The following is a 27,720-nucleotide window of genomic DNA, read 5'->3' as shown; positions in this document are numbered from 1 at the left end:
CAATAAGTTATAAGACAGTTATAAAGACAGATTAAGAGTTATATGAATCTCTAAACCTCACACTATGTAAAACTTGAAACAAGTAGTATAAGACTTTTAATAAAAACATAGTAGAATGTCTTTATGGTCCAGGTTAAGCAAAGAATCTTACACTTGATACCAAAAGCATAATCCATAAAAGAAAAAATTGATAACGTGGACTTCATCAAAATTTAAAGCTTAGTTCTGCAAAAGACTTTATGAAGATGAAAAGACAAGCTACAGATATGTTTGCAAACCACATATCTTGAATATATAAAGAACTCTCAAAACTCAACAGTAAAAAACAATCCAATAAAAAATGGACAAAAGACATGAAGAGACATTTCACCAAAAAAGATGTATGGCTAACAAAAAGGTTCATGAGAAGATGTTTAACATCACTATCAGTTAGGAAATGCAAATTAAAATCCCGGTAAGATACACTACACACCTGTCAGAGAGGACAAAATAATTAGTATCAACACCAATGCTGCCATGGATGCAGAGAAGTTGGGTCACTCATACACTGCTGGTGGGAATGTAAAATGGTACAGCCACCCTGGAAAATAGTTGGATAATTTCTTTAAAAACTAAGCGTATAATTATATGACCCAGCATTTACTCTCCTCGGCATTTATCACAGAGAAGTGAAAACTTAGGTCTATAAAAACCTGTGCACAGTTGTTCAAAGAAGCTGTGTTTGTAAGAGCCAAAAACGAATCTACCAAAATATCCTATAGTAGCTGAATGATTAACTGTGGTATATCCATATATCCATGCAATGGAATACCACTCAGCAATAGAAGGGAGTGAACTAGTGACACAACTTGAATGGACTGCAAGGGCATTATGCTGAGTGAAAAAACACTGATCTCCAAATGTCACATACTGTATGATTACATTCATTTAACATTTTTAAATGGCAAAATAATAGAGATGGAAACAAATTAGTGGTTACCAGGAGTTAAGGATGCTTTGGGGAAGGAAGGTGTATGTGTGACTATAAGCGGGTAGAACAAGGGATATTGTGGTGATGGAACAGTCTGTGTCTTGGTTACAGTGGGGGCAACATGAATCTGCGTGTGATAAAATGACAGAACTGTACATACATATTATACCAGAGTCAGTTTCCTGATTCTGATATTGTACCTTATGTAAAAGATAACCATTGGACGAAACTGGGTAAAGAGTACACAGGGCCTCTTTGAATTATCTTTGCAACTTCCTACGAATCTATAGTTATTTCAAAATAAAATGTTAAGAAATGAAAAGATAGCAGGCCAAATTTTGGTTGCGTCATATGTTTGCTGGCCCCTGCTTTAGAGCAACAATTTGATAAATCAAATGTTATCTTAGTGCATTACAAGCTATCAGTATTGCTACAACTTGGGAACCATTGCAGTTGATTCATTTGTTTCAAGGACTTTGGTTAAGCAAAAGATACTGAAACTGCCAACATATGACAGTAGTAGTATAGTAATACTACAGTAATGTCAAACATATGCCACAGCATTTTGGCCACTGACCTGCTTTGAGCCTGTGAGTGCAAAGTGGCACACTGGTTTTTGAAAGGCCATGGCTAACTGTGCACCAGCCTTTAACATGAGTAGTTTAACCAGGGCCTACTTGTGTAGAGATACATTTGCTCAGCAAACCATGCCTAAATCTGGATGAGGGAATACCTATTTGGGATAATATAAAAGAGAAAAGTTAAAAGTAAATTTTAGGCCCAACATTTGTGGGCATTACATAAAATATAACCTAAATTTTTCTATGAATTCTCTCTTTTTCTTTAAGCTTCCATTGCCCCATTATGGACATCTTGATTTGATTTACAAATGTGTACCCATCATTGGATTTGGGACCACTCCTGACAGATTTTCAAATCGTGGACTCTCTTCTCAAAAGATGAATTTCTAACATTGAGAACAAATTAATCTACTTGTTTGATAGACTGATTCTAAAAGGTATGTCTTGCTCAGAATCCTTACTAAATGTAAAAGTCAAAAGATTGTCATAGAAGCGTTAAAATTTGTTTTAATTGAGTCACCAAGTCACCACTGCTATGTGGTGGCACATACAGTAGACTCACAGTGGGCTGTGTGTGGCTGGGACATTGCTGAGATAAAGAAGTGCCTAATGTGGTACAGGGACAGCAGAAACTTCAGTGAAGAAAGAAGTTGGCCAGCATGTCCCTATTATATGCAGGAAGGTTATCTTGATGCCAAAAGAATATACAAAACCTCAAGCTTCCCGGCTGAATCTGCTTTCTTGCATGGATTTAATTCACCATGGCTTTCGTACCAAAGCCTTCAGCAGATGTCCATATAACATGGTGATGTTTAAGATATGCTGACCCAGAAGATTTAGAAGGTCCTCCTCCCAGATTTTTTGCTGGGTTATTGAAAGTTCCTTTCTTTTCTATTTGCTCATGTTTCAGACTTCAGGACTTTGTTGGTAGTAATAAGAGATCATAAACACAGTAAGAAACTCTACTAAATTAATGGTGACATGGCTAATCTGAAACAACAGGTAATCAGAAAGTCAGGTGTATGTGACTATAGTACTTGTACTTAAGTCCATACATCTTACTTGAGATCTGTATGTTCAGTTAAATCTAGAAATAAAGATCTATGATAAATAATTCTAGGGAGACCAGAAGAGTCCATCTAACTCCCCCATTCTCCCCCCCACACCCGCACAACTCACTTATGCTGGAAACAGCCCCTTCATGTATCTTCATGCCAGACATTGAAGTGGTTTAGACTCCAAAGTCTTCCCTGGGAGCAAACAGATGGTTTGAGATAGAAGCAAAGAGATTGCTCAAGATAGAAGCAAAGAGATTGCTCGTGATAGAATTCACTTCTCCGGTCTGACTCTGGAATCTAAGAGAAAAGCAGAACTCTTTGATTTATCTTACTCTTTTAAAAAAGAAAATTATTTTTTAAAGTCAGATGCCAAAATATTCCCACAGAATGTCCAAATGAAGTGAAGAGAATGGAGTAAATGTAGGTTTCTGTAATCAATTTTATTCATGTAGAGAGATATTTACAGCTTTAAATAGTGCCTGGAAAACCTCAACAAAGTAATGTGCATCTTACAAATGTTTTTAAGTATATAATTTTGTGCTCATCTTTTGAATTTATAAAGATCAGAAGTATCTGCCAGAAAGTTTTTCAATGTGACAATGGAACTAAAAACATATAACAGCTACAGCTACCATCTACTGAATGCTTGCTTTCATTTGACCAAAAAAAATAAGTATTTAAAAAAATTTTTTTAAATAAAAGGGCTTATGGATTGGTAACCTCTGCACGTCTGAGCCTGGCAACACTTCATAGGCATCCCTCCTTCCCTCTTTTCAGCACAAGCCAGCCTTGGCTATATGACTACCGTCCCAGTCCAACCAGTTGCAAAATAAAAAGGAAGAGGTTGATTATGTCCATGTAGATGTTCAGAGCAGCAAACACATACTCTTCAGGGTCCAGGTTGGAATGATGGTGGCGCCCTCCCACCATCAGCTGTACATCCATCACCAAATACTTAAAGAAAAGAAGAATTAGCTAAAATTATACATTTGTATCAAATAAGTGTCCTAAATAATCTGGAAAAATTATTTAAGCATCAATAAGTATACTGCAGAGAGTAAATTTGTGGCTATATATGTGTAAATTTTGAAAGGTCTCACAAGAAACTGTTAACAGTGGTTACCTCTGGGGAAGAGGGATAAAAGGGAGATTCTGGTTTCTATTTCATAAAAATGTGTGTTGTTTGAATTTTTAAACATTTGTATGTATTACTTTTATAATACAGTGTTCCTTAAAATTATTTGAAAGATGTGACAGCAAGAGATGGGACTAAATAGAGTGAAATAAATCCCCAGATGCAATAGCAGTGGCCTCTGCCAGTTTCCTATAAGAAGTTTCTATTTTATTAGACTAGAAACTGGTTTGAAAGAATAGAAACTATACCTCTACCACAAATTAGTTGCAAAGCTTATAAATAATTCTTCATTCTCTTCTTAAATATTGCATATTTCAAGAAAAATAATGTTTTCATAGATTAGGAAGACTACCCAACTCTCCTGAGGGTGATGATTTTTAATATGACCTTTTAAGGAGGAGCAAGTCTTGAAGCTTTCCCATTAAGAACAGGAACAAGGTAAGGATGTCCCCTCCATTTCAACATCATACTGAAGATTCTTGCTAATGCAATATGGCAAGGAAAGGAAATGAACAGTATACAAATTGGGAAGGAAGAAATAAACCCCTTTGTGTGCAAATGACATGATCATCTAGAAAATTTGAAAGAATCAACAACAAAAAATTCTGGAACTAATAAGCAATTATAGCAAGGTTGTAGGATACAAGATTACTATACAACACTCGATTGCTTTCCTCTGTGCAATAATGAATAAATGAAATTGGAAATTAAAAACACTATATCATTTATATTAGCATCGAAAATATTAAATACTTACATATAAATCTAATATACGTACAAGAACTATATGAAGAAAACTAGAAAGCTCTGATGAATGAGATCAAGGAAGAACTAAATAAATGGAGAGACATTCCATGTTTATGGATACGAAGTCTCAGTATTGCCAAAATGTCAGTTCTTCCCAACTTAATCTACAGATTCAATATAAGCCCAATCAGAATGCTAGCAAGTTCTTTTGTGGATATTGACAGTTTATGTGGAGAGGCAAAAGACCCCGAATAGCCAATACAATACTAAAGGAGAAGAACAAAGTTGAAGGACTGATGCTACCCAACCACAAGACTTACTATAAAGCTACAGTAATCAAGATAGTTTGCTATTGCTGAAAGGACTAAACAAGTAGAGCAGCAGAACAGATTAGAGAACCTAGAAAGAGACCCACATAAATATAGCCAACTGGTCTTTGACAAAAGAGCAAAGGCATTACAGTAGAGCACAGATAGCCTCTTCAACAAATGATACTCAAGCAGCTAGACATCTGCGTGCCAAAAAAGTGACTCTAGACACAGACCTTACACCATTTACAAAAGTGACTCATAATGAATCATAGACTTAAATGTAAAACATAAAACTCCTAGAAAATAGCACAGGAGAAAACTTAGATGACCTTGGGTATGGTGATGATCTTTCAGATAGGACACCAAAAATACAATCCATGAGAGAAAGACTGGATAAGCTGGACTTTATTAAAATGTTCTGCTCTGTGAAAGACCATGTGAAGAGAATGAGAATACAAACCACAGACTGGGAGGACATATTTGCAAAAGACACATCTGATGAAGGACTGTTATCCTATATATACAAGGAACTCTTAAAACTCAACAATAAGAAAACTAACAACTTGATTACAAAATGGGCCAAAGAACTTAACAGACACCTCACCAAAGAAGATATACAGATGGCAAGTAAGCATATGAAAAGATGCTGTACATCATATGTCATCAGGGAAATGCAAATTAAAATAACAATAAAATACCACTACACACCTATTAGAATAGCCAAGATCTGGAACATTGACACCACCAAATGCTGGTGAGGACGTGGAGCAACGGAAATTCTCATACATTGCTAGTGGGAGTGCAGAATGTTACAAGCATTTTGGAATACAATCTGGCAGTTTCTTACAAAACTAAACATACTCTTACCATATGATCCGGTGATCATGCTCCTTAGTATCTAGCTGAATCTCATGTCCACACAAAAACCTGCACATGGATGTGTATAGCAGCTTTATTCATTATTGCAAAAACGTGAGAGCAAACAAGATGCCCCTCAGCAGGTGAATGAATAAATTAACTGTGGTACATCCAGACGATGGAATATTATTCAGTGCTAAAAATTAGCTATCAAGCGTTGAAAAGACATGGAGGAATCTTAAGTGTACATACTAAGTAAAAGAAGCTAATCTGAAAAGCCTACAAACTGTATGATTTCAACTCTATGACATTCTGGAAAAGGCAAAACTTGGAAACCGTAAAAAGATCAGTGGTTGGCAGGGGTGGGAACAACAGAGTACAGAGGATTTTTAGAGCAGTGAAAATACTCTGTATGATATTACAACGCTGGATATATATATCATTCTACATTTGTCCAAACCCATAGAATGTATAACACCAAGAGCGAACACGAATGTAAATTTTGGACTTCTGGTTATTATGATGTGTCCAGTGTAGGTTAATCAATTGTAATAAATACACCACTTTGGTGGGGGATATTGATAATGAGGGAAGCCATGCATGTACGAGGCTGGAGTATATGGAGTATCTGTACCTTCCTTTCAGTTTTACTGTGAACCAAAAACTGCTTTAAAAAGAATTGTCATTATAAAAAATAAAAAGAAGGAAGAGGAGGAGGAAGAAAAAAGAGACGAAGGAGCAAGTTGCCTGGAGGGCTTTCCAGTGAATTACTGACTCCACTTGATTCCCGGCCTAGCAGAAGGGCTTAAGGCCCCATCAGTACACATTCCATACTCTGGCAAAGAGAGGGAGAAATGGACTTACCAGTGAGAAGACCACAGTTCCAAGTCCAGCATACAATAGATGCAACCACTGCGAAAAGAAACAATTGCACATTAAGATCAATATTTGGAACAATGCAAGGGGTCACTTAGGTCATTGCTGTCAGACAAGGACTTAATATGAAGAAAATCAAAGCTATTGGGGTAATTAATCCTTTCTTGAACATAGTCAGTCAACAGCATCCACTCAATTCCATTCAGCAAGCAAGTGAAAACTAGCCTTACATACGTCAAACAAGGTTCATCAAGTAAGTGCTAAACATCTCATGCATGGAAGGGCAAGTGGAAGGTACTAGGTACGTTTCCCTTTTTGCCCCATCCACGTGGCTCTTCTCGAGAATCTGCCCTCCCTTCAGCTCTGGGAACACCGTGACCCTCACACACCCTTGCTAGAGCTGACTGATGACTGGTGGAAGACACCACTCCAACAGAAGCAAATCTCTCAATGGATGAGGAGCCTCTTACATATAACCAGGATCAAACAGATGCATGAGGCCAGTCAGAAGTCAGTTCCCAGGACAGAGGGATCCAGGCAGCAGTTGCACCCTTAGCTAGTGCTGGAGCTATTCCTTCACAAGCAGAGATGGCCAATCCACTGAGTTCAAGAAAGGGAGGTGGCATTTCCATGCCTGTGAATTCTGGCTCTTCTTCCCACCCAGGAGTTCCATGAGAGTCTCTGGGTCTTTGCCTTGAGCTAGTCTGAGTCGTATGTGTTTCTTGCAACCCAAAGAGCACTGATCATAATATGCAACAAATTGGTCTAAATGCCAGAGTGTTTGGCTGTATACAGGAAGAGGATAAGGAAGTGGTGTATAATATCTGAGAAGAATAATGAATGGCCTTCACTCTTCAGGATGCGAGCTGGTCATAGAGGGGTGGGGAGAACTCTGCTAGCCAGGGGAGGATTTGGGGGGAGGGAACTCAGAGGGCAGTGACACAGTGTGGGATGCAGTATTCCCGGACTGAGCCAGGAGTGAGAAGACAGCTGACAATTGGAGTCTGAAGAATTCCAAATTGCCAGAGTCTCATAGCATGCCTACTTAGGACAAGGTTCTGTCAGTCTTCCATTTAAAGATTATATATTGTTGATTATTTGTGAAAGGGAGTTTAGACTGGGAGCTAGGATTCATATATCTAGTAGGAAACATAGTTTCTTAACTGCTCCTAAGTGGTATGGCAAAGACCCACGGAACCCACCCAATAGATACAGCACCACCTGCTACTGTCAGTAATAACAAGCGGGAAGCTGTGGCCTTTTAAGACATGTCTTTGTGATGTCATTGAGTTTATCTCTAAAATATAGATGTTACCTCCTCAGTTATGTAAGCCTTACGTAGTTGTTCATGAAACTAAACCAATCCAGGCAGAGGTGTTGGTTTTATGTCTGAAGACCATGGCAAGTCCACTTGTTGCCACAGTAACTCTTTGATTCAGCAGTAGGACCAAGTTGGCCCTGAGGCTCTAGTCAAATGGTCACAAGCCCCAGGCCAGTCCTCAATGGACCCACCCTCCAACAGGGTCTCCACTCAAGGGCCACTCACAGCCAGACCACGGGGCCAGACCCTATGCTCCTGCCTCTCCACATTTGCTCCAGACTCCGTCCCTGAACGGTGCCATGTGGGGTGGAGAGAGGATCCAGACTAACACAATTGGCACGACAGCCTATGTTTCTAACAGTTCTCTGAGATTTGCAAAGGAGACCCCACTTACATATGATCGTATGAAGATTAAAAGAATTCCGTAGATTACAAGCACGAAGAGTAAAGCAAACAGCATTCCATTTAGCAAGGTGAAATCCCACTGAGGAGACATTGAACAACAGAAAACAACCCGATTATCATCCGTAAGGAACTTCAAGACGTTTACAGGTGCATCATGTACCCCATAGACAGGAACTGGCCTATTTGCTAATAATTCACTCTGCCTAGTTTAGAGAACCATGGAAATCCGTTAGTCCCAAGCACTGAAAAATGCTACATAAAGTGTTGCATTGCCTCAGGAGGGAGAAAAAAGTAGGATATGGATGAAATAACAGGAGCTACAAACTCATAATTTTTGAAACTAGGTAATGGGCACATGGGAGTTCATTAAAGTATTCTATTGTTTGTATTTGTATGAGATTTTCCCTAATAAGAAAGGTACATTGAATAAGTAGGATGTAAATTTGTATGTATAGTATGATCATAATTATTCATATTCTTAAAACATTTGCATAGAATACATTAATGGAATTAAATAGACCACGATGTTAACTGGGTACCTTTTTCACATTTGTATGTATATATTTTAATAAAACACACACACACACATATATATATATGTGAGAATAAAATACTTCAAATATATATATATACATTAAGCTTTCAAAAATTACTGTTAATTCTTTTTTAATCTTAAAATTTGTTAATATGCTTTTTGGTTTTGCTTCTGTAAATCAGTAACCAAATCAGCCTCGGGGAGATTAGAATTTTCTAGAGAAAGGGAAATATTCATCTTTTGGCCTGAAAAAAAATCAGATTAGGAAGCAAAAGAAGATCCTCAAATTCAGGATATTTTCTTGCAAGGGTGTTTTCCTGATTGGTCTATTTCCCCCCTTGCTCCCTACCCTTAAAGAGAAGAAACCAAAGTACCAGGTCACCAAGTTTGTTTCTCAGGCCAGAAGCATTAGCAGCGCCTGAAAAACGTACATTGTTGGGCCCCACCCCAGACGTTCTGAAGCAGCAACTCCAGGAGTGGAGCTCAGCAATCTGCATTTTACAAGCTCTCCAGGTGACTCTCATGCTTGCTAAGAGAGTTTGACTAGAACTGTGCTTTCAGTACACATGGCTACTGAGCACTGGAAATGCAGCTAGTCTGCACCAAAATGTGCTACAAGTATAAAATACACACTGGATTTGAGTTCGGAAAAAAGAATGTAAAATACCTCATTAATATTTTTGTTATACTGATTACATGTTGAAATAACACTTCACATATATTGGGTTAAATAAAGTACATTATTAAAATTAATTTCACCTGTTTCCTTTTTTTTTTTAACGTGGTTACTAGGAAAGCCAGAAGCCAGATGGTGAGGACTGCGCAGAGGTGAGGTTCCCCCAACCAAAGCAGAGAGCAGGAGGGAGGAGGGAGCAGAATGGGTCAGGAGGGGCAAAGGAACATATTCACACACTCCCTTAGGACAGGAATCTGCTTCAGTAATACGTACTTTTGTCTGAAGAGCAAATAAAGTGAGCGATAATGTCACCAGAGCAGTTGTTCCCGTCGCCCATAACACTTCCTCAGCATTATAGAAACTAAAGCCAGAGACAGTGGTTATTGCTCACATAATATTCAAGGAAAAGCACACACACACAAAAATGTGTATCAAAGACTTACACTGACACGGTTCCTAGCATCAGACCTTGAAGAATTGTCTAAAAACAAAATTCACGATAAATTAGAAGGCTGATTCTCAAGGGCCAGGATCCAGAGGAGGTGATGTGAGATGTGTGCGTTTTCCTAGGGTCTGGGGAGCTAGCAGGAATATGCATAATCCTAGCACACACAAGCTACAGGCTATTGAATATGGGAAGCAAAGAGTGGAACTAAACATTTCCTTAACATTCTCCCTAAGACTGACAAGAAAAAATTCTTTTATGACTAAAAATTTCTTAGAACACAATAGTAACTTTCAACATATTTAGTGAGTTAAATATGTATTCACTAGAAATGTGGAAACCAAGGTAAAATGTTTATCTGTAGACCATATTGTCATTAATCAAATAAAGCCATCCACACAGAATCTTAACATTATATCAGAGCAGAATATGCTATCCCTACTAATGCATCACCAAGAGTTTCAGTACTCACCTTTCCCATAGTGCTTAGGTGAGAATAAAATACTTCAAATCTCAGACGTGGGATGAGGATTTGAGATCTTAGTACCAAGGGATGGGGCTGGAGGGCACTTACCTACAGAGCATAGAGCTGCACAGGTAGTTGTCAATCCAGGGCTCAGAGGAGGGCTGCACTGGGGCTGTATGGGGACTGCACTGGGGCTGGAGGGTTCCCATGGTCTAAATGGAGCCAGGCATGGAGCAGTATGGGAGAGAGGCAAGGGCTGAGCACCAGAAGGCAGTCAAGCCAAAGGATTACTAAAAAGGCAATGAGGATGTGTCCAGGCCCACAGTCAGTCTCCAGGGCAGCCAAAAGGCCAGTGAGAACTACAATCAGCAGCAGCTGCAGGGCCTAAGGACATTCCTCAGGATGCTCTGTCAGAGGCAAATGCAGAGACTCACTAACCCTCTGGTCCATGGCAAGAGCCAGGAAGGAAACTTCTAGTCTCCAGAAGTAAAACTGAGGACACAGCCTATCTACAGTGCAACTGCAGAGCAGCTTTGAACTTCTGCAGCTGGCCAGCCATGTCCAGGATGGAGACTGGAAAAGAACTGGAGTCCTGGGAGTCTCAGATTCCCTCTCTGGATTTCCCAAACCCGATAGGTAATTGCCTGATTCTCTGCTTTGTTCAACACGCCAAAGTAAGCTGTCTTTATTTCCATTAAGAAAAAAAAAAGTGCACTTATTCCACGTACACATGATATTTTAATAACATGCTTGCTTCCAATCTTGCCTTTTATAATTTTTCCCTTAAGCTGTTATCTGCTTAGAGATAAACAACAAAACCTCAGAGATGAGAGCTTTCTTTGATAATAACAATAACTTTGATCTCTTCTTATTTAAACATTAAAACCTCTGAAATTTTAAAACAAAAAATACAAAAATTTCTGAAAAAATACAAAGATCTCTAGAAAAATACCTCTTCCCATCCCATTGTCTCTGCCCCAGGACTCCAAGTATCTTTCTTTCTCTGTCTGGTTTTTAGCACCCACCCCTCCTGACTGTGGTCCATACTTTAAGTGTAGGAACTGGGAGACTCCCCTTGTTTACCTGGGCAATAAGCAGGGTATCCACACCAGCTAAGAAAGGTCCCTTAATGCTCTGGCAGCTGAAGAAATGCCCAAATGTGGGCATCAGAGAACCAGTCTTCTCCAGCGTCAGAAGAAAGCTATTCTTCCCAACATACAAATCACACTGGCCCCTGCCTGGTAGGGATGCTTAGACTGTCATCCTTGGCCATGTGTCCTTGCTTGCTCTGACCACCAGGAGGCGCAGATCCAAATCTAGGTTCATCACACTCAAGTGCACAGGACTGTGCATTTTGTGCGCTAATCTCGCCTCTGGCTTTATTTTCCTATGCTTATTTTTCCTTCTACCAGATTTCCCCACTAATTTATCCTATATCCTTATATTGTGGTTATTTTTTATCAGTTACCTCAACTTTGATATGGAATCAGGTGAGGAATAAATCAATTGTTAAGTAAATCTTCACAGGGAAGGATGGTCAGCAATTCGTGGGAGCAAACACAAACTCCCCCAGAAAGAATCATCCGCCAATGCACTGAGTCACACTATGGCCGTCCTGGATTTTCCCAAGAGGAGCAAATGCTTATTATCAGTGAGTTTCAGAAAGTCCACTGCCTCCAGGAGGTGAGAGGTTTGGCAGGACTGGTGTAAACATTAATAAACAGAAACCTCAATTAAAATAGCGTCAGGAGACTTGAAATAGAAATAAAATACATTTCACAAAAATTTTTAAAAATTAATTTCTTGCACACAAATTTGTGAACTAAATGTGGAACCTGTTCTCCGTAACAAAATGTGTTTATTGTGTCTGACAAGAGATGCAGTGGCAGTGAGGTTAACTGCTCCTGAAATGCAGCCAAGACTCAGAAGTGGAAACCCCCGTGTGTGTGTCTGTGTGTGTGTCCCCTCAGAGGCAAGACTGCTGGCACAGAGGAGGAGCCCAGGGTCCCTGAATTCTCTAGCTTACTAAAAGGGTGTGGATTGTGGATTCCATCTCATAAGTAAGTTTATGAATTCAGAATTCAACCAAGAGAATGTCTCACAAATAATTTCTATCTGTATTATTCCACAGGAAGATTTTACACAATAAAAGAAATGAATTTAGCAATCTGATGAAAATATATTTCAGAGGTGACAACAGCTGCTAACAAGGTTTACTTACAAATAATCCCAGGAGAATGTAATTCGCAGGCACCTGACGGCGGAGTTTCCCACAGCAAGCAAGTACAAAAAATACAACAAAAAATACTGGCCTGGGGATAATTTAAAGCCATATGTTATTTGCTTCCAGTGATTAGATCATATGATATAGGTAGGTAGGTAGGTAGATAGATAGATAGATAGATAGATAGATGTATTATCTTATAATGATTATTATAAAGTACACAAAAATGTAGATTATTACCTTTACCTCTTTTTTTTGGCTTTTAAAACTAACTTTCCTCATTGTCATCCACAGATAGCTTGTGAGTTCTTTTTTCAACTTTTTTATTTTGAAATAATTGTAGATTCACAGGAAATTGCAAAGGAACAGAGGTCCTGTACCCTTTACTCAGCACTCCCCTCATTTTACATATTTACGAGGAATGTGACACTGGTGCAGCTGGTGAATGTGTAATGCTGCATCAGAGCACTGCGCCAACACGGATCTGTGTGTAGGGCCGTGTAACTGGCTCCATAATCAAAATGTGTAACTGTCTCATCATTAAAATGTCATGCCACCCCTTTATGGTAACACACACACACACACACAAAACCCTAACTCCTGGCAACTCATTTGCTTGTTTTCCAGCTCTATAATTTTGTCATTTCAATAATGTTATACTTTCACCTAATTTTAATAAAGAATATCAATCCATAGCTAGTAAAAAAAAAACAACAACACTTTAAACTTAATCCAATAATACTTACAAAAGTGCATAAGTGAACCAGGCATTCTTGATCACCCAATTTCTTAAAGCCTGACTGGTTAAAAAATAATTAATAAAAATTTACACAATAAGTAGTTTATTTTGCTAATTAGCATAATATCTAAGGAGAAGTTAATCTCATGAGAAGAAAGGGGGGAAACCCTAAACAGCTGATAAAGACAGATGGAAAATGAAACAGGGAAATATATAATAGTATCTTGGTGCTTAAAATAGTACTTTAAAAAGTACAGTCATAAGTTGCAGGTCAAATTAGGATAAATGCAAATGTCCTAGTAAAAGTTTTTATTAAAAAAAATAGAGATTGAAATGTATACAAAGCAAAAGTAATGACATTCTCACGTATTTGTTTGTAGATACAGAGTTTCAAAGAATGGGTTTAAGCCGTGATAGACCCTAGTCCTTGAAATAATTTCTGCATTTAACAGTGTTCCAGCCTCCAAGCCCTCCATAATCTCACCTTTTCCCCATTATCCAGTTTTATCTGTGGAAACAGCTTGGGAAAAACAAAAAAAGAAAATAGTGCTCAAAATAAGAGTAAGGAAAAAAGTTCTTGGCTTAGGAAGTTAAACTCTAGAAATGTTACCAATACCTTGGTCTAAGAGTTGCCTGAGAAAAACAAAGCTATAGAAATGTTATGTCCTATGAATGATTAAGGAAAAATAGATAATATTTTAATGATCAAAATTAAATAAGTGAGAACTAACGTGGACAATTTAATATTTAACTTACATCAGTAATGAAGACTCACCAGAAAATAAACATGCTGATGATTGCCCCAGTCACCAGCAACTGCACTGACAGGAGGAGGAACACTTTTACAATGAAAGCTGAGGAGACAGAAATATTATTTTTATGAAGCAACATTCAAAGAAAAAATATAAATGGAATTACCTCTTTTTGATGCTTAATGAAAGAAACGTTTCCTCTGCCTTTTTTGAGGAGGGAGAAGGGAGTGCTAGTTTAGAGCCAGCCAGTGGGGTGACAATAATACAGCTCTGCAGAACTCTTGAAAATTCTCAGTCCAGATTGTTAGAGGTGTTTTATTGGACATCTGAAGGTTTCTCCGTGAAAGTTTCAAAATTTCAAAGATAAACTCAGGGGTTTACTTCTGTCCTATGCACCCCCAATTCTCCTTAGGACCAAAAGTGATCTGAAAGTCTCAGAATGTGGCAGGCCCATCGTTAGGAATCCAGCTACCCCGCTTTGTAGATGGAGCCCAGCATTGCCCCAGGGACTGGTGCAGAGGGACTTGGGCTGCAGGGAGCATGCAGAGCTTCTTCACTGCTTTTCTCTCCAGCCTACCTGCCTTTAGCCACTCCTTTCCCTCCTACTTATGCAGAAACTAGATAACCTGAGGCCTTGTAAGCACAACCAAGGAGTTTCAAGTGAACGGCATGCCAAAGCCAAGTGCAGACTGTGTTGGCATCTCTGTTTGCCTACTTCCACCTGACTACCCAGGTGTGTCCAGAGCCCTCTCAATATGGCGCTGGTGATGACAATTTACTTCTTTGTGGCCCTATCCCAATTTTAAAAGGGAGGAAAGAAAGAAAGGAAGACAGGAGGAAGGAAGGAAGTTGCTTAAAGTTGATTTACAGCATTGTCAACTGTGTCCTTTTGCTGGGCGGTTTTTGTGCATTGGAAGTGTGACAACAAAGGTATGGGACTATCTTCATCAAAATGCCAGAACATATATATCAAAAGGTATGTTGCCTACACTAAAATACCCACTTAGTTAACATTAAATTCACATCTACTATGTATCAGGGACTAAAAATTAAATAAATATTAAATGTGGCCCAGCCTTATAAGACTAGGCATATAGATCAAAGAAATGGAATTAAGAGTCCAAAAATAACCCCTTACATTTGTGGTCAATTGATTTTTAACAAGTGTACTAGAACAATTGAATGGAGAAAGAAGAGTCTTTTCAACAAATTGTGCTGGGACAACTGGACATCCACCTACAAAAGGATGAATTTGGACCCCTTCCTCATATCATACATACATAAAAAATTAATTAATTAGTTAAAAAGAGACCATGGACATAAACATAAGAAATACAATTCTTAGAAGAAAGCTTAGGTATCAATCTTGGTGAGCATGGATTAGGCAATGATTTTTTTCATATATGACACCTAAAATGCAAGCAAAGAAAAAAAAGTTGGATTCTGTCAAAAGTAAAAGCTTTGTGCTTCTAATGACACCATTAGGAAAGTGAAAGAAAGCCCACGAACTGGGAGAAAATATTTGCATATCATGTGTCTGAAAAGGGACCTAATACATAAAGAACCCTTACAATCCAATAACAAGAAGACAAATAAGAATTTAAAATAGGCAAAGCACATGTAGTGCCCTCCCACCTTGGTGCAGGTCTTGGCTGTGCAAACTGTGTTGGCCAGTGAGAGACATTAGTATGTGTGAGGCAAGCAGAGGCTTGATAAACTGCTTACACACTGGGGCTTGTCCACCTGATAACGCTTCTTCCTGGGACCCAGCTCCATGTGATGAGAAGCTCAAGACACAAGAGGAAAGTCAACAACCAACAGGAACTGCCAGCCATGTCAGGGAGTCCTCATGGCCACTGCAGCGTCAGCCGCCAGCTAAGAGCTCCTGACAGCATCTTTCCAGCCACTAGAGGGAGCGTGACGGCCACAGGAAGGCAGCAATGAGATTCAAAGCTCATAGTCCACCTTCAAGTTGTCCAGGTCCTAAGAAGGCCGAAGGGTGGCAGAATGGTCACTGGGGACAAACAGTATTTGCCTAGTATTGCCTACCTTCCAACTTCATATTTCATGAAAGAAAAAAAAATTCTCATTTATTTAAGCCACGGTTTTTTAGGCTTCTGTTATTCACTGCTAAATGTATTTCCTATACAGAATTGATATGTGGAGCTCTGAATTAATATTCTTTAAAACTTAAGCACTTTAACACTCTGTGTTTAACACTCTGTGTGTAAGTAAGAACATTCTGCATTCAATGACTAATTCCTATTTCCTAAGAAAACCACAAGTTACTCACCGTATTAGGTGCATTATGAATTTATGAATGCCCTGGACAAATCAGGGCCCATCTGTTATTGCAGCCCTACGTCAAGTTTCATGGTGAAGCATGGGGAGGGGGGAAACTAAAGCAAAATTAAATCCTACAGTCCCCTCTGTGGAAATATTTTAAGAGAATATTTGCTTTTCTCTTCCAAAAAGATTATTTCTTTCTTCTCACCTCTGCGGACAGCTGCTTCTGAGAAAGGGCTGGGTAAAGGATCGCTGTGTTCTGGGGTGGTCTCTTCCGATATTTGTACCACATAGGTATCCTCTCGCTCTTTGGCCTTTGAGTGTGGATTCCCACCGGCTTCTCGTGACCCAGGTGAAGGTGAAGCTGTATAGGACTGACCAGATTTGCTCTGGGTGTGACTGTCTGCTGCTTTCTGAACCAGATGTTGATGATCTCCAGCACTGAAGTCTATTGGTTCACTGACCTCCAAGTCCAGTTTCCTGGAGGCGGGAGAATTGTTATTCAGGTCCTTGTGATCGTACCACTACAACCTTAGCATCCTCATAACATTAGATTATTTTTTTCCCTTAATTTTAACTCCTTTGGCTCAGTATTGAGCCAAGTCAGTGCTCAGTAAATATTTGTTGAATGAATAATGAACAAACACTTTTAATGTGAGGTCTATAGAGTAAAATCTCTTGCATTCTGTTATTAAATCAGTATGTTAATAGACTGACTCAGCCAGGATTTAATAAGCTCCCTCTTTTGTGGAGCTGCCCTAGGCACCTTTGCCCTCAAAGAACTTACATTTTGGGAGGGAAGGTAATCAAACAAGCAATAATATAAACAGGAATATAAATGTTTTCCTACGTCAGTCTCCCAAGGCAATAGAAATAAAAGCAAAAGTAAAAGACACCATAAGCAGGGCCAGGAACAATGGAGGATGTTGTGAGACATCCTAACAAAGCCTGAAAGAAGATACAGGGAGGAAAGGGGTTGTCAAAAGCTTCCAGAGAAAGTGAGGTTTAAGCCAAGGCTGGAAAATGAGAAGGAGTCAGTCAGGGGAAGAGGCAGGGAAAGGTTTTCTCAGGCAGAGGAAAGAGCCTGGACCAGGGCTGAAGGAAGCAGAGAGGGGGCAGGTTCCAGAAACTATAGGAAATTCATGTGGCTGGAGTAGGGAGTTCGAAGGGGAGAGCAGAGTGAGATGAGACAGGGGAGTAACGGGGGCAGACCACTGAGAGGCTGGCAAGCCAAGTTCATCCTGACGGCCATGGCTGTGGCAGGCAGAATAGTGGTCCCTCCAACATGCCCACATCCTAATCCCTGAACCTGTGAACATGGTACCTCGTATGGCAAAAGGAATGTTGCAGATGTGATTAAGGTAAGAACTTTGAGGTGGGACTATGATCCTGGACTATCTGGGTGGGCCCAATCAAATCACAAGGGTCCTTAGGACCATACTTATAAGAGGCAGGAGGATTAGAATCAGAGAAGGAGAGATGACAAGAGAAGCATAGGTCAGAGTGATACAGCGGCTGTCTTTCAAGGTACAGGGAGGGGTGGTGAGCCAAGAAATGCAGGAGGCTTCTAGAAGCTGCAAAAAACAAGGAAATGTATTTTTCCCTAGAGCCTCCAGAAAGGAAGGCAGCCCTGCTGACACCTTGATTTTAGCCCAGTGAAACTGATTTTGGACTTCTGACTTCCAGAAGTGTAGGATAATAAATTTGTGTTGTCTTAAGGTGTTCAGTTAATAGTAATTTGTTACAGCAGCAATGAGTCATTAATGCAATGGGGAATCACTGACGGTTTTCCAACAGGGGGCCACAGAGATTGGACTAGAAAGATTACAGGAGGCACAGTGTGGAGAATGGGCCGGAGTCAGCAAAGGTGGGAGCAAGGAGACTAAAAATCCAGGTAAGAGATCATGGTGGGCTTGACCACAGTGCTTTGCAGCAGAGCACATTTCTTAGAAAACCAGTCCCAAATAGACTGAAAATGGCAAAGGAAAAGGCCCCCATTAACTCCTTGGGGACATGAAGACTCAGGCAAGCCCCTGCTGCTGGCTTCCTGTCCCACAAAGAGAGCCATGGAGGAGTTGGAGGGGACTGCTGAGCCGGCAAGGGCTTGGTAAAACAGACCAACCGGGGAGGGCATCTGAACAAAGTCTGAACAAAATGCTACGCCCCTGGAGAGGCAGGCTCCGTTCTCCTCAAATTAATCTCTAAATTTTACCAAACTTATTGAAAATTTGTTTCCCAGTACTTGAAAATGTAACTCAAAAGCCCATTGGAAAGAGTAAATGCGTGAGAATAATCAAGAAAAAAAATTGAAAGGGAAATATTATGGGGAGGAGCAGGGGTAGTGATTTACTTCATCAGAAATCAAAATATAATAAGCTATACAATTAAAAATGTGCTGCTGGCAGGGCAAAAGATCAATGGAGTGGAAGAGATTCAAGAATTAGACTCATATATATAAGAATTTAATATTTGATAAAGGTGGCATTTCAAATTATTGTCCCATAGTATTGGAACAATTTGCTCTGCTTGGAAAACAAAGTTTAATAGCTATTTCACCTCTTTTACAAAAAAAATGGATTGCAGATTAATTAAAGATATTATCATAAATATTAATAGCTATAGAAGGAAATATCAATGAACATTTGTGTTAAGCCTTTGTAAGAATGATACCATAAAAGAAATGCTGGACAAATTTGGGGTATGGAACACTTTAAATATCATCAGAAAAAGATGCCAATAAATCTTAAATGCAAAAATCTGAAAATAAAATTTGCAATATTTGCTATACTGTAAAAAGACCTTTTCAACAAAGGAAAAGATGGGCAACTCAATAGAAGGATGAGAAAAGAACATAAACAGGCAATTGATAAAGGAAATTTAAATGGTCAGTAAGCTCAGGACGATACCTCACAAATAACCAAAGAAGTACAAAGAAAAACAATTGTGAAATGTCTTTTTTTTTCTTTTGCATAAAAGACTGGCAAAAACTAAAAGGAGAAACTAAGAAGAGAATTCCCAGAGATTCAATGTTGTGGAGATACAGATAAGCCAGGGCCACATTATGACTTGTAGGGACCCTGCACACATTTGCTTTCATGGGTCCCACCTCCATAAAAACAATATGAAAAAGTATGTTTTATGGTTTCATTGGTATAAAAAATATAATCCAGGCTAGATTCACTGTATATTATGTATTCATTATTATTATATTCATTTTGTCCCCCTGATTTTAAAAGAAATTGGGAGGTATAGCTCAGAGGTAGAACGTGTGCTTAGCACACAGGAGGTCCTGGGTTCAATCCCCAGTACCTCCATTAAAGTCAATAAATAAACCTAAATACCCCCCCCAAAAAAACCCACAAAATAAATAAAATAATTTTTTTTAAAAGAGAGAAATTAAAATTTTTTCATGACCCCTAAAACTATTGTGGGCCCTAGGCAACATGCCTTCTGTGCCCAGCGGCTAAATCTGCCCTGAGATAACTTCAGGGGAGTTGGCAAGTGTGTAAAGGTTTTTGGGTAAGTAATTTGGCAGCATCTATCAAAATTCACAATGTGCATTACTTGAGACCCAACAATTACAATTTTAGGAATTTATGTGATAAAAATATCCACACAAATAGGCAACCATACATGTATAAAGAAGTTCATTACGTCATTCATTGTTGTAACTGCAAAAAATTTAAAACAGGCTAATTATTCAACCTCAGAGGAATGGGTTATCGCTAACGTAGCAGAGTTTAGGAATACACTCTGAATTTTTATAATAGATACTTACATTTTGAAGGGAAAAGGAAATATTTCTCTTTTTTGGTAAAGTCTGGAACTCTTCTAAGGAAAGCTAACTTCACAGTCAGCTGAGAAGGATGAAAAGATGCTCCAACAACCAAGTTGATTTCTTCCCTAGACGTCCTGCAAATCAGAAGAGGGAGAGGCAGCAACATTTTTAAAGCACTCAAAACCCAAACCAAACAAACAAAAATCAAAGACAACTGAGTTTTCCTTATGAAACTATAGTTGGTAGATGCCTGACTCACAAAATAAGCCTTTCACCTGTTCCTCAGAAGCTTTCTTGGCTCCAGTGCCAGCAGTCTCTGAAGGCTAGGCAGGCACAGACTAGGGTCTTAAGTAGCGAAGTTCTGAGCGACAGTTAGGGGAGTGGCAGTTGGAAGACGGGACGGGCCAGGGACCCCACTGCCTAGGAGGGGGGTTCTGAGTCAAGACCATCTGCTGAGCCTCATAATATTCGGTCACAGCCGAGGCACTTTTTGCTGAGTCTCAGGAAGCCTGTGCCTGCATCTCCAAACCAATTGTATGTCAGGGAGTCCTGAAGCCTTAGCAAAAGCCTTCCAGAGGAAGTGGTGCCCTCCTCACCATGTCATCATCATCTTCTCCCAAACAGAAGGAAGACGCTTGTGAGACTCCACCAGGGATCCTGCACAGTTATTTCAGATAAGTACGACTTGTTTATGATCAAGCAGGTGTTGGTTTTTCTGGTGCATGATGACGATGTCAGTGCCCCTGCCATGGTACAGGGAGATGCAGGCCAGTGAGGAGCCGGGGAGACCTGATTGAGGCTGCTTGGTGAGGGAAGTCAGATGGCGAGGTGGTGGGCAGCGAGGAAGGGAACGGGAGCAGACACTTGTCCTGAATGCACACTGTTCATTCATCTGAGAAAGGATGATTGATGTATTAACCCACTCGTTAGACTGCTAGTTAGTGCGTGCCTACTGAGTGCAAGGCACGGGGAGGTAGAAGAAACCCAAGGAGGAAAAAGCAAACTTTCCTCAACATGTTCCTAGTCCAGTGGAGGAGACACAGGTACAAGGTTTACCCTAAGGGAGAAGGAGGGAAGAGTCAAAACAAGGAACAGTGTTTGGCTGGCTGGGTGGAGAAAGAACATGTGACCTCTGGTGTGAGGCTTCCTGGAGGAAATGATGCCTGAGCTGATTCTGAGAAGGTGGGTAGGGTTGGGTGTGATGTCTGAGAAGCATCTTCCAGGCAAAGAGAACACCCTGAGCCAAGGCATGGGGTGGGAAACATGGGGTACACATGCAAAACAGAAAGTAATTCTGTGGGGTTATCACACAAAAGGTATGACTGCAGCAGGAGTTGGTGCTGTCATGATGCCCATCCTGGATGAAAGATGAAACGTTCAGCAAGAACATCTGCCCTGGCTCTTTCTCCTTTCCTGCAGTTCCATAGGTCTCACTCCTCTCTCTCTCTGTCCAGTCCACAATCTCTCTCTTTGGTTGGTCAATGTTAACAGGCATCTTGAGTTAATTACACTTTTTCCAAGTTTACATGTCGGGGGAGAGGGGGTGAATGACTGGCTAATGACTTGACCAGCCTGGTCAAAAAAAATGCCTCCTCCTGTCTTACCAGCCTCAGAGTTGACACTGAATCAGGCACTTCCCAGATGTAAAAGTTGTTTAAAACCTCTCATATACTAGCTCATTGAATCCTCAAATCACCCAGTGAGGTATGCTCTCTCTCTCTCTCTCATTACCCTCATTTGACAGGCAGACAAAAGAAGACTCAGTAGCCAAGTGCCCCTGAGATATACAGGACAAGGGTGCGCGTCAGCAAGGAGCCCTACGCTGCCCATGCGCACCAAGTCCCAAAATGTGGTGAATCTCAACTTTGAAACAAGCCCTGTAATATGTTTTATGCATCTTCTTTTTTAAAAAAGAGTTTTAATGAACCATGCAGCACCTAAATCATGCAAATTAGACTGCATGCTAACAGTGATAATCCCCTGGGGAACTCAGCTTTCTTTGTGAATGTTAAAACCTTGGGAGGTATTTATTTCTGTGTTCACAGCTCGTTCTCTCTCTCTCTCTCTCTCTCTCTCTCTCACACACACACACATATACACACATACACACACCAGCAGAATTTTCTCGGACATCCCCATAGGTACCAAACTATCTCTATGTTCTCCAACTGAACACTTCTCCTGGGTCCAAGCTAGGTATCTCTCTCTCTTTATGTCGATCTGAGATCCTTCCCCTGGCACCTTAGGGAGCCCCAGCCTGGCCAATTGTGGCTCCTGTATCCATGAGGTAGCAGGGGATTGGGCCAGCGACATCTTGATTTCTTTTCTCCTAGCCATTTCTCTCACCTCTCAACTTGACTCCCAGCCCTAGCCGCTCCAAGTCACCATCCCTGCCTGGTAGTCCTATTTATCCTCACAGCATACTGCTCTATTCTATTAACACTCTAGTATATCTGCACAGGCATTTTGTGATACTATAGCTTTACTGCTTGGAGGAGAAGCCTCACTTATTGACTTATAAATATGTGCCAAGCCAGGAAATTGATCAAGTCTTCATGCAGCCCTGAGTTGAGCAATCCCTCGATATGCAGGCAAGGGACTGAGCTGCAGCCAGTTCTGGTTGCCAGTACGCGTGGCATCTTAGGTTTTAAAATATGTGTCAACTCCTAATACATAAATGTCGGTGGATATAACTCATATAAGCAAAAGTATCTGGGGGGTCTAAATTATAATTTTAGAGAGTGTAATGGGGTCCTAAGTAAGAGTGCCAGATGTAGCAAATGAAAATACAAGGCGCCCAGTTGAATTTGAATCCAGATAAACAACGAATATTGCGAGAGATACGCTCATATTAAAAAATCATTCCTTGCTTCTCTGAAGTTCAAACTTCAGTGGTGGTCAAAAGGTTTGCGAGCTGCCACCCTAGCGGACTGCAAGCTGAACCGCCGCGCGCTCCCAGGAACTCAGGGAGGGGCACTTCCGGTCAGGCGGGCCGGCCAGCGCGACTCGGGCCCCGCCCATCGCCGGAAGCCGCCTCAGGCGGCGGCTCGGCTCTCCTCCCAGGCCAGGCCGCGCCCCGCCTCGCGGCGCCTGGGGCGGCCCGGGGCTGGTGCGGCGAGCCTAGCGGGCGGAACCGGCTTCCGGCCTCCAGGGGGCAGCGGCCGCGGCCTGGTCCCTGCGTGGACAGCTCGGCGCCGCGCCGCGCCGCGCCGCTCTTCCTGTCTCTGCGGGTGGCAGGCCGGCCAGCTGGCGGCCGGGGCCGGCGGTCGCCATTCCCGTGTCGCTGCGCCCGCGGGGGCCGCCCGAGCCGGCCACGATGCCACTGGGCTTGAAGCCCACCTGCAGCGTCTGCAAGACCACGTCGTCCTCCATGTGGAAGAAGGGCCCGCAGGGGGAGATCCTCTGCCACCACTGCACGGGCCGGGGCGGCGCGGGCGGCGGAGGCGCCGGCTCGGGGGCGGCCGGCGGGACGGGGGGCAGCAGCGGCAGTGGCGGCTTCGGCGCGGCGACCTTCGCCAGCACCTCAGCCGCGCCTCCGCAGAGCAACGGGGGCGGGAGCGGCAAGCAGGTGAGCTCCTCCCGCCCCTCCCGCAGGCGGAGGCCGACCGGACTTGAGGCGGGCGGAGGTCGGGCGGGCGGGAGGGAAGGGGACGGGCCGGGGCATCCTAGGGTTGGATGTGTCCCCTACTGGGCCGGGCCGTCCCCTCCCATCCCCATTGAGAAGGTCATAATTGGTTTGACGCATTCTAAGCACCTTTTCTTGTGAGAAATTGGAAGTCTAAAGAAGCAAGAAAGTTAAAAAAAAAAAACCGTCAGAAATCCCATTGTAATATTTTGGATAGCAGCAGACATCTCAGTATACACATAGAAACGTGAACACGGTCATGCTGCTGGACCTCTTTCCCTGTTAATAAAATTTATTTTGCCATTATGCCATGTTATTAAGATTATTTCATTATTATTCAGTGATAGCATAAGTATTCCACTGCAGGAGATGGCGTACCTAGCCCGTTCTCTGGCCTTGGAGTGTTGAGTTTTTAAGGATTTTTCTGTTATAAACACAACATGAATAGTTGATGAATAGTTCTTTCCTTGGCCTACACATACTCCCTTTCCTGCCCCTTGCCCTATTGAAAGTAGGTCACACCTTTTTGGAGGTTGGGGAGATGCTCTCCTAGGGCCTCCCTTTAATTAGCCCAGTTCATTTGATTACCTAGCATAAAAAGAAAAGGCGCTCCCTTACTTCACTGTAAATGTTCATTTAAAGTGCATACTCTGGGATCCTTGTTAAGATGGTTGTTAAGATGGTTGTATCCTTGTTAAGATGAAAAGCAACCTTTCTACACTTTTTCTTTCTTTCTCCTTTTTGTTCTTTAATTGTTTGTTACAGAGTAAGCAGGAAATTCACAGGAGGTCTGCTCGGCTCAGAAACACTAAGTACAAATCTGCTCCAGCTGCTGAAAAGAAAGTTTCCACTAAAGGCAAAGGGAGAAGACATATTTTTAAATTAAAAAATGTAAGATGTTTGTGGACAGTGTCTTGTATTGTAATGGCATTGTGTGCATGTAATGTGTCCTGGGACTGCCTTCATCTCTCACCATTGAACTTGGACTCTGCTCTTGGGAGCTCTTCTAGGGAGTGATCCAGACTTTGTAAAAGGGAGTGAGCTCTATTGTAGGAGGCTTACTGTTTAAGTTAATAATACCCTTTCTCTCTCTTCTTCTTTTTTTTTTTTTTTTTTTTAGCTTTTATTTCTTCTTCTGGGAAATACAAAATATGATTCTAAAAAAAATATTGTATTGGGTTCTCTATGCAAAGGATGAGAAGTTTTTGGTGTGGCCAAGAATATTAGGGAATTTTTAAAGATCTAAGTAAATAATAATACTGAAACTTGTTCATTTCCGTATTTGTTTGTTATTATGGTCCCAGGAAATGTTTACTTACTTACAATGATCAACTTGATGAATATGAATCAGAAATTTTACTAAATCTCCTTTGTGTCTTCTACTATAAGAACATGGATAGTTGAAAGACTTGTGTAGGGGTAGTTGAAAGCACATTTTCATTGAATTAAATTCTAATTATTTTTATAAATACAGGGGACAATGGTCAAACACAATGGGCAGTGCATTACAGGCTATTTTTTTTTAAACCTGGGATTGGTACTCTTTACCTTCAAAACAGGAATGCTTCACTCACCAGTAAAGGCATTTCTAAAGCTGGGCATATTCATTTAAAACACTTAAAGAGAGCCTGTGGTATATATTCTTGTGCAGACTGTGGATTCTTTTCTTGTTGAGAACAGTTGCTCCTAATTTAAGATTTTTTAAGTTTACTTTTCTAAAATGAGGTGTTTATTTACTAGACAAAACGTGTAAATATTTGATTGAAGTTGTATATAAACACATTTTCCTCTTAAGATGGTGGACTGTGCTTCTGCAGTGTTTTAATATCAATTTCTCTAGCAACATCTTTTTTCAAAAATGATACCAAGGAATATTTGGGAAGGCCTAGTTCCTGTGGTATAAATGTGTGCATTACAGCTTAAGAAGGGATTTCAGTGATAGTTGGGTGGTGGCAAAACTAAGAACTCCCAACAGAGTTTCTTTTGGCCTTGGTTCAGCCTTGCTAGAAAATTAGTGCTCATAATATTAAATGTTATACTTAGTCCCATAGTTAAGTTGAGATGGAAAATGTCTTTGAGGAGACATGTTTTTTATTACTTCCAACTCTGTCATGCTCAGGCGATTAGAGCCAGCATATTTTTATAACTGGAATGTTACTGTGTAATAAAGCTCTGAGATGGCTTGAGTTAGATCTCAGCCACATATTCAGAAGCTTTTCCTTTGGTTCTCAGCAATTTTTAAGCTAAAAATAGCAGAAATGGCAGCAGAGATATATAGACCTTGCTTTGCCGCAACATTCAGAAAGTCTTTTTTTTTTAACTGCAGTTCTTGTCACCAAACAGCACCTTTAGTATTTCTGAAATTATGGAACTCTCATGTATGGCTGGAAAAATGCCTTTACACGCTACACACACACAACACACACACACACACACACACACACAATGAATGTGCTAATATTTTTACTTTTTTTTTTTTCATAGCCCATCAAAGCTCCTGAGTCAGTTTCTACCATAATCACTGCAGAATCAATCTTCTATAAGGTGAGCATCCATAGTTACTGAAAGAAGATTTGGGTCTATTGTAAAATGTGCTGCTAAAATGTTGGGTTAGTCTAAAGGTCTCTCTCTGCTACTCTGTACTAGATGTGGTTGCATTTTTTTTTCTCTTATAAGCTATTTTTCCCCACAGGTGGCTATTATAAAACATCTCATCCAGAGCTGAGGTCGGAGGGGAAGTTGCCTATTGAAATACAATATGAGAATCTTAAGTATTTTTAATCTAGGTTGTAGGAATTATTTTTAAAATGCAAATGTGTGGTGTGGAGTCAGGACAGCAAGCCATCCTAGTCAGTGATGGCACTGAAGGGTAAGAAGGCAGAGGTGGGAACTGGACCAGTAGAAGACATGGACTGATATAGAGGGTAGAGTAGGCACAGAGATCCTAAAATGCCTTTAAACAGAAGTGAGAGGACGAAGGACAGTCGTGGGGATTGGCCCTCCTGGAAGTCCATGGTGAGGGAGAGACAGGCACAGGTGTTTTGATAAAAGCACTGCTTTTCAAGATTGTACAGAGACAGACCACTGAACTGGTGTAGGAGCCTCTGCTTTAAGTGGCTTTAAGGAAGTCACTTGACCTTTCTATAGCTCAGTGGCTCAGGCCAAAAAAGTAGGGATAGTACTGTTGTGATACAAAATCAATGTGTTTTTATAAACAAATGTTTCCTCCAGTTGCAAGTCATTGTGTGTGTGTATAAAAACTTTTTTTCTTCAGAAGTGAAAGAACTTTAGAATTGGCATCATCCATATAAATCTGGATGTGTTGGACCATCTCGAAGACCTTTTATTGACCACTTTGAAAATTGATGCTTTCCTATTAAGAAAGTTTCCGTTTCATAGCTGTGGTGCTGTTCTACTTTTATTTTAAGTATGGGATTATTTTCTACTTCCCCCAGGGAGTCTATTACCAAATTGGAGATGTTGTTTCTGTGATTGACGAACAAGATGGAAAGCCCTACTATGCTCAGATCAGGGGCTTTATCCAGGACCAGTATTGTGAGAAGAGTGCAGCACTGACGTGGCTCATCCCCACTCTATCTAGCCCCAGGGACCAATTTGATCCTGCATCCTACATTATAGGTAAGTTTGATAGGTATGGGTTCTGGAACCCAGTTAATTCTCTGTTATTATGTGAAAGAATATATTCCTCTACTCAGGCTGCCATAGCAAGATACCACAAACTGAATGGGTTATACAACAGAAATTAATTTTCTCACAGTTCTGGAGGCTGGAAGTCTAAGATCAAGATGCTGTCAGGGTCAGTTTCTGGTGAGAGCTCTCATCCTGGTTTGTGGACAGCCACCTTTGGTTGTGTCCTCACATAGTTGTGTCCTCCTCTGTGAGTGTACACTCCCAGCATCTCTTCCTCTTCT

General features: G+C 40.8%; 2 protein-coding genes across 10 annotated transcripts in view; one reads left to right on the top strand and one right to left on the bottom strand.

Moving 5' to 3' along the window:
- Window positions 1–3,030: 3,030 nt before the first annotated feature.
- On the bottom strand, window positions 3,031–27,720 carry TMBIM7P (transmembrane BAX inhibitor motif containing 7). Of its 4 annotated transcripts, none has more exons than XM_072965026.1 (11): window positions 27,565–27,720; window positions 20,164–20,297; window positions 16,594–16,865; window positions 14,123–14,201; window positions 13,355–13,408; window positions 12,606–12,696; window positions 9,917–9,954; window positions 9,747–9,834; window positions 8,252–8,341; window positions 6,525–6,572; window positions 3,031–3,563 (listed from the first exon to the last, which is right to left on the bottom strand). In XM_072965026.1, coding segments are annotated over exons 2-11 (915 nt in total). In that variant the 5' UTR covers window positions 20,166–20,297; window positions 27,565–27,720; the 3' UTR covers window positions 3,031–3,410. The 4 variants fall into 4 exon arrangements, with proteins under 4 accessions (XP_072821127.1, XP_072821126.1, XP_072821125.1 ...); XM_072965025.1 differs by lacking the exon at window positions 27,565–27,720 and adding an exon at window positions 20,439–20,529; XM_072965024.1 differs by lacking the exon at window positions 27,565–27,720 and adding an exon at window positions 20,423–20,507.
- Window positions 23,292–27,720, top strand: part of GATAD1 (GATA zinc finger domain containing 1) — a 58,695-nt gene continuing 54,266 nt past the window's right edge. For all 6 annotated transcript variants that reach the window (XR_012074499.1, XR_012074498.1, XR_012074501.1 and 3 more), the window contains exons 1-4: window positions 23,292–23,731; window positions 24,554–24,679; window positions 26,273–26,332; window positions 27,244–27,427. Coding sequence is in view for 1 of the 6 variants with exons in the window: in XM_031679655.2 (XP_031535515.1) it covers window positions 23,480–23,731; window positions 24,554–24,679; window positions 26,273–26,332; window positions 27,244–27,427 (622 nt within the window). In the remaining 5 variants the exon portion in view is untranslated. The remainder of the gene's footprint in view (window positions 23,732–24,553; window positions 24,680–26,272; window positions 26,333–27,243; window positions 27,428–27,720) is intronic.

Source organism: Vicugna pacos, chromosome 7, assembly GCF_048564905.1.
Source record: "Vicugna pacos chromosome 7, VicPac4, whole genome shotgun sequence".
Lineage (NCBI taxonomy): Eukaryota > Metazoa > Chordata > Mammalia > Artiodactyla > Camelidae > Vicugna > Vicugna pacos.
Note: the sequence above shows the minus strand (reverse complement) of the source record. Positions and strands in the feature narration are given on the sequence as shown.

Excerpts from the sequence above, each read along its gene's own strand:
- TMBIM7P (XM_072965026.1), bottom strand. Across the intron at positions 12,697-13,354 it reads TGGTTCACTTATGCACTTTT|GCCAGTATTTTTTGTTGTAT; the intron begins GTAAGTATTATT and ends AATTATCCCCAG. Across the intron at positions 6,573-8,251 it reads TAATCTTCATACGATCATAT|TGGTTGCATCTATTGTATGC; the intron begins GTAAGTGGGGTC and ends TTCTTTTCGCAG.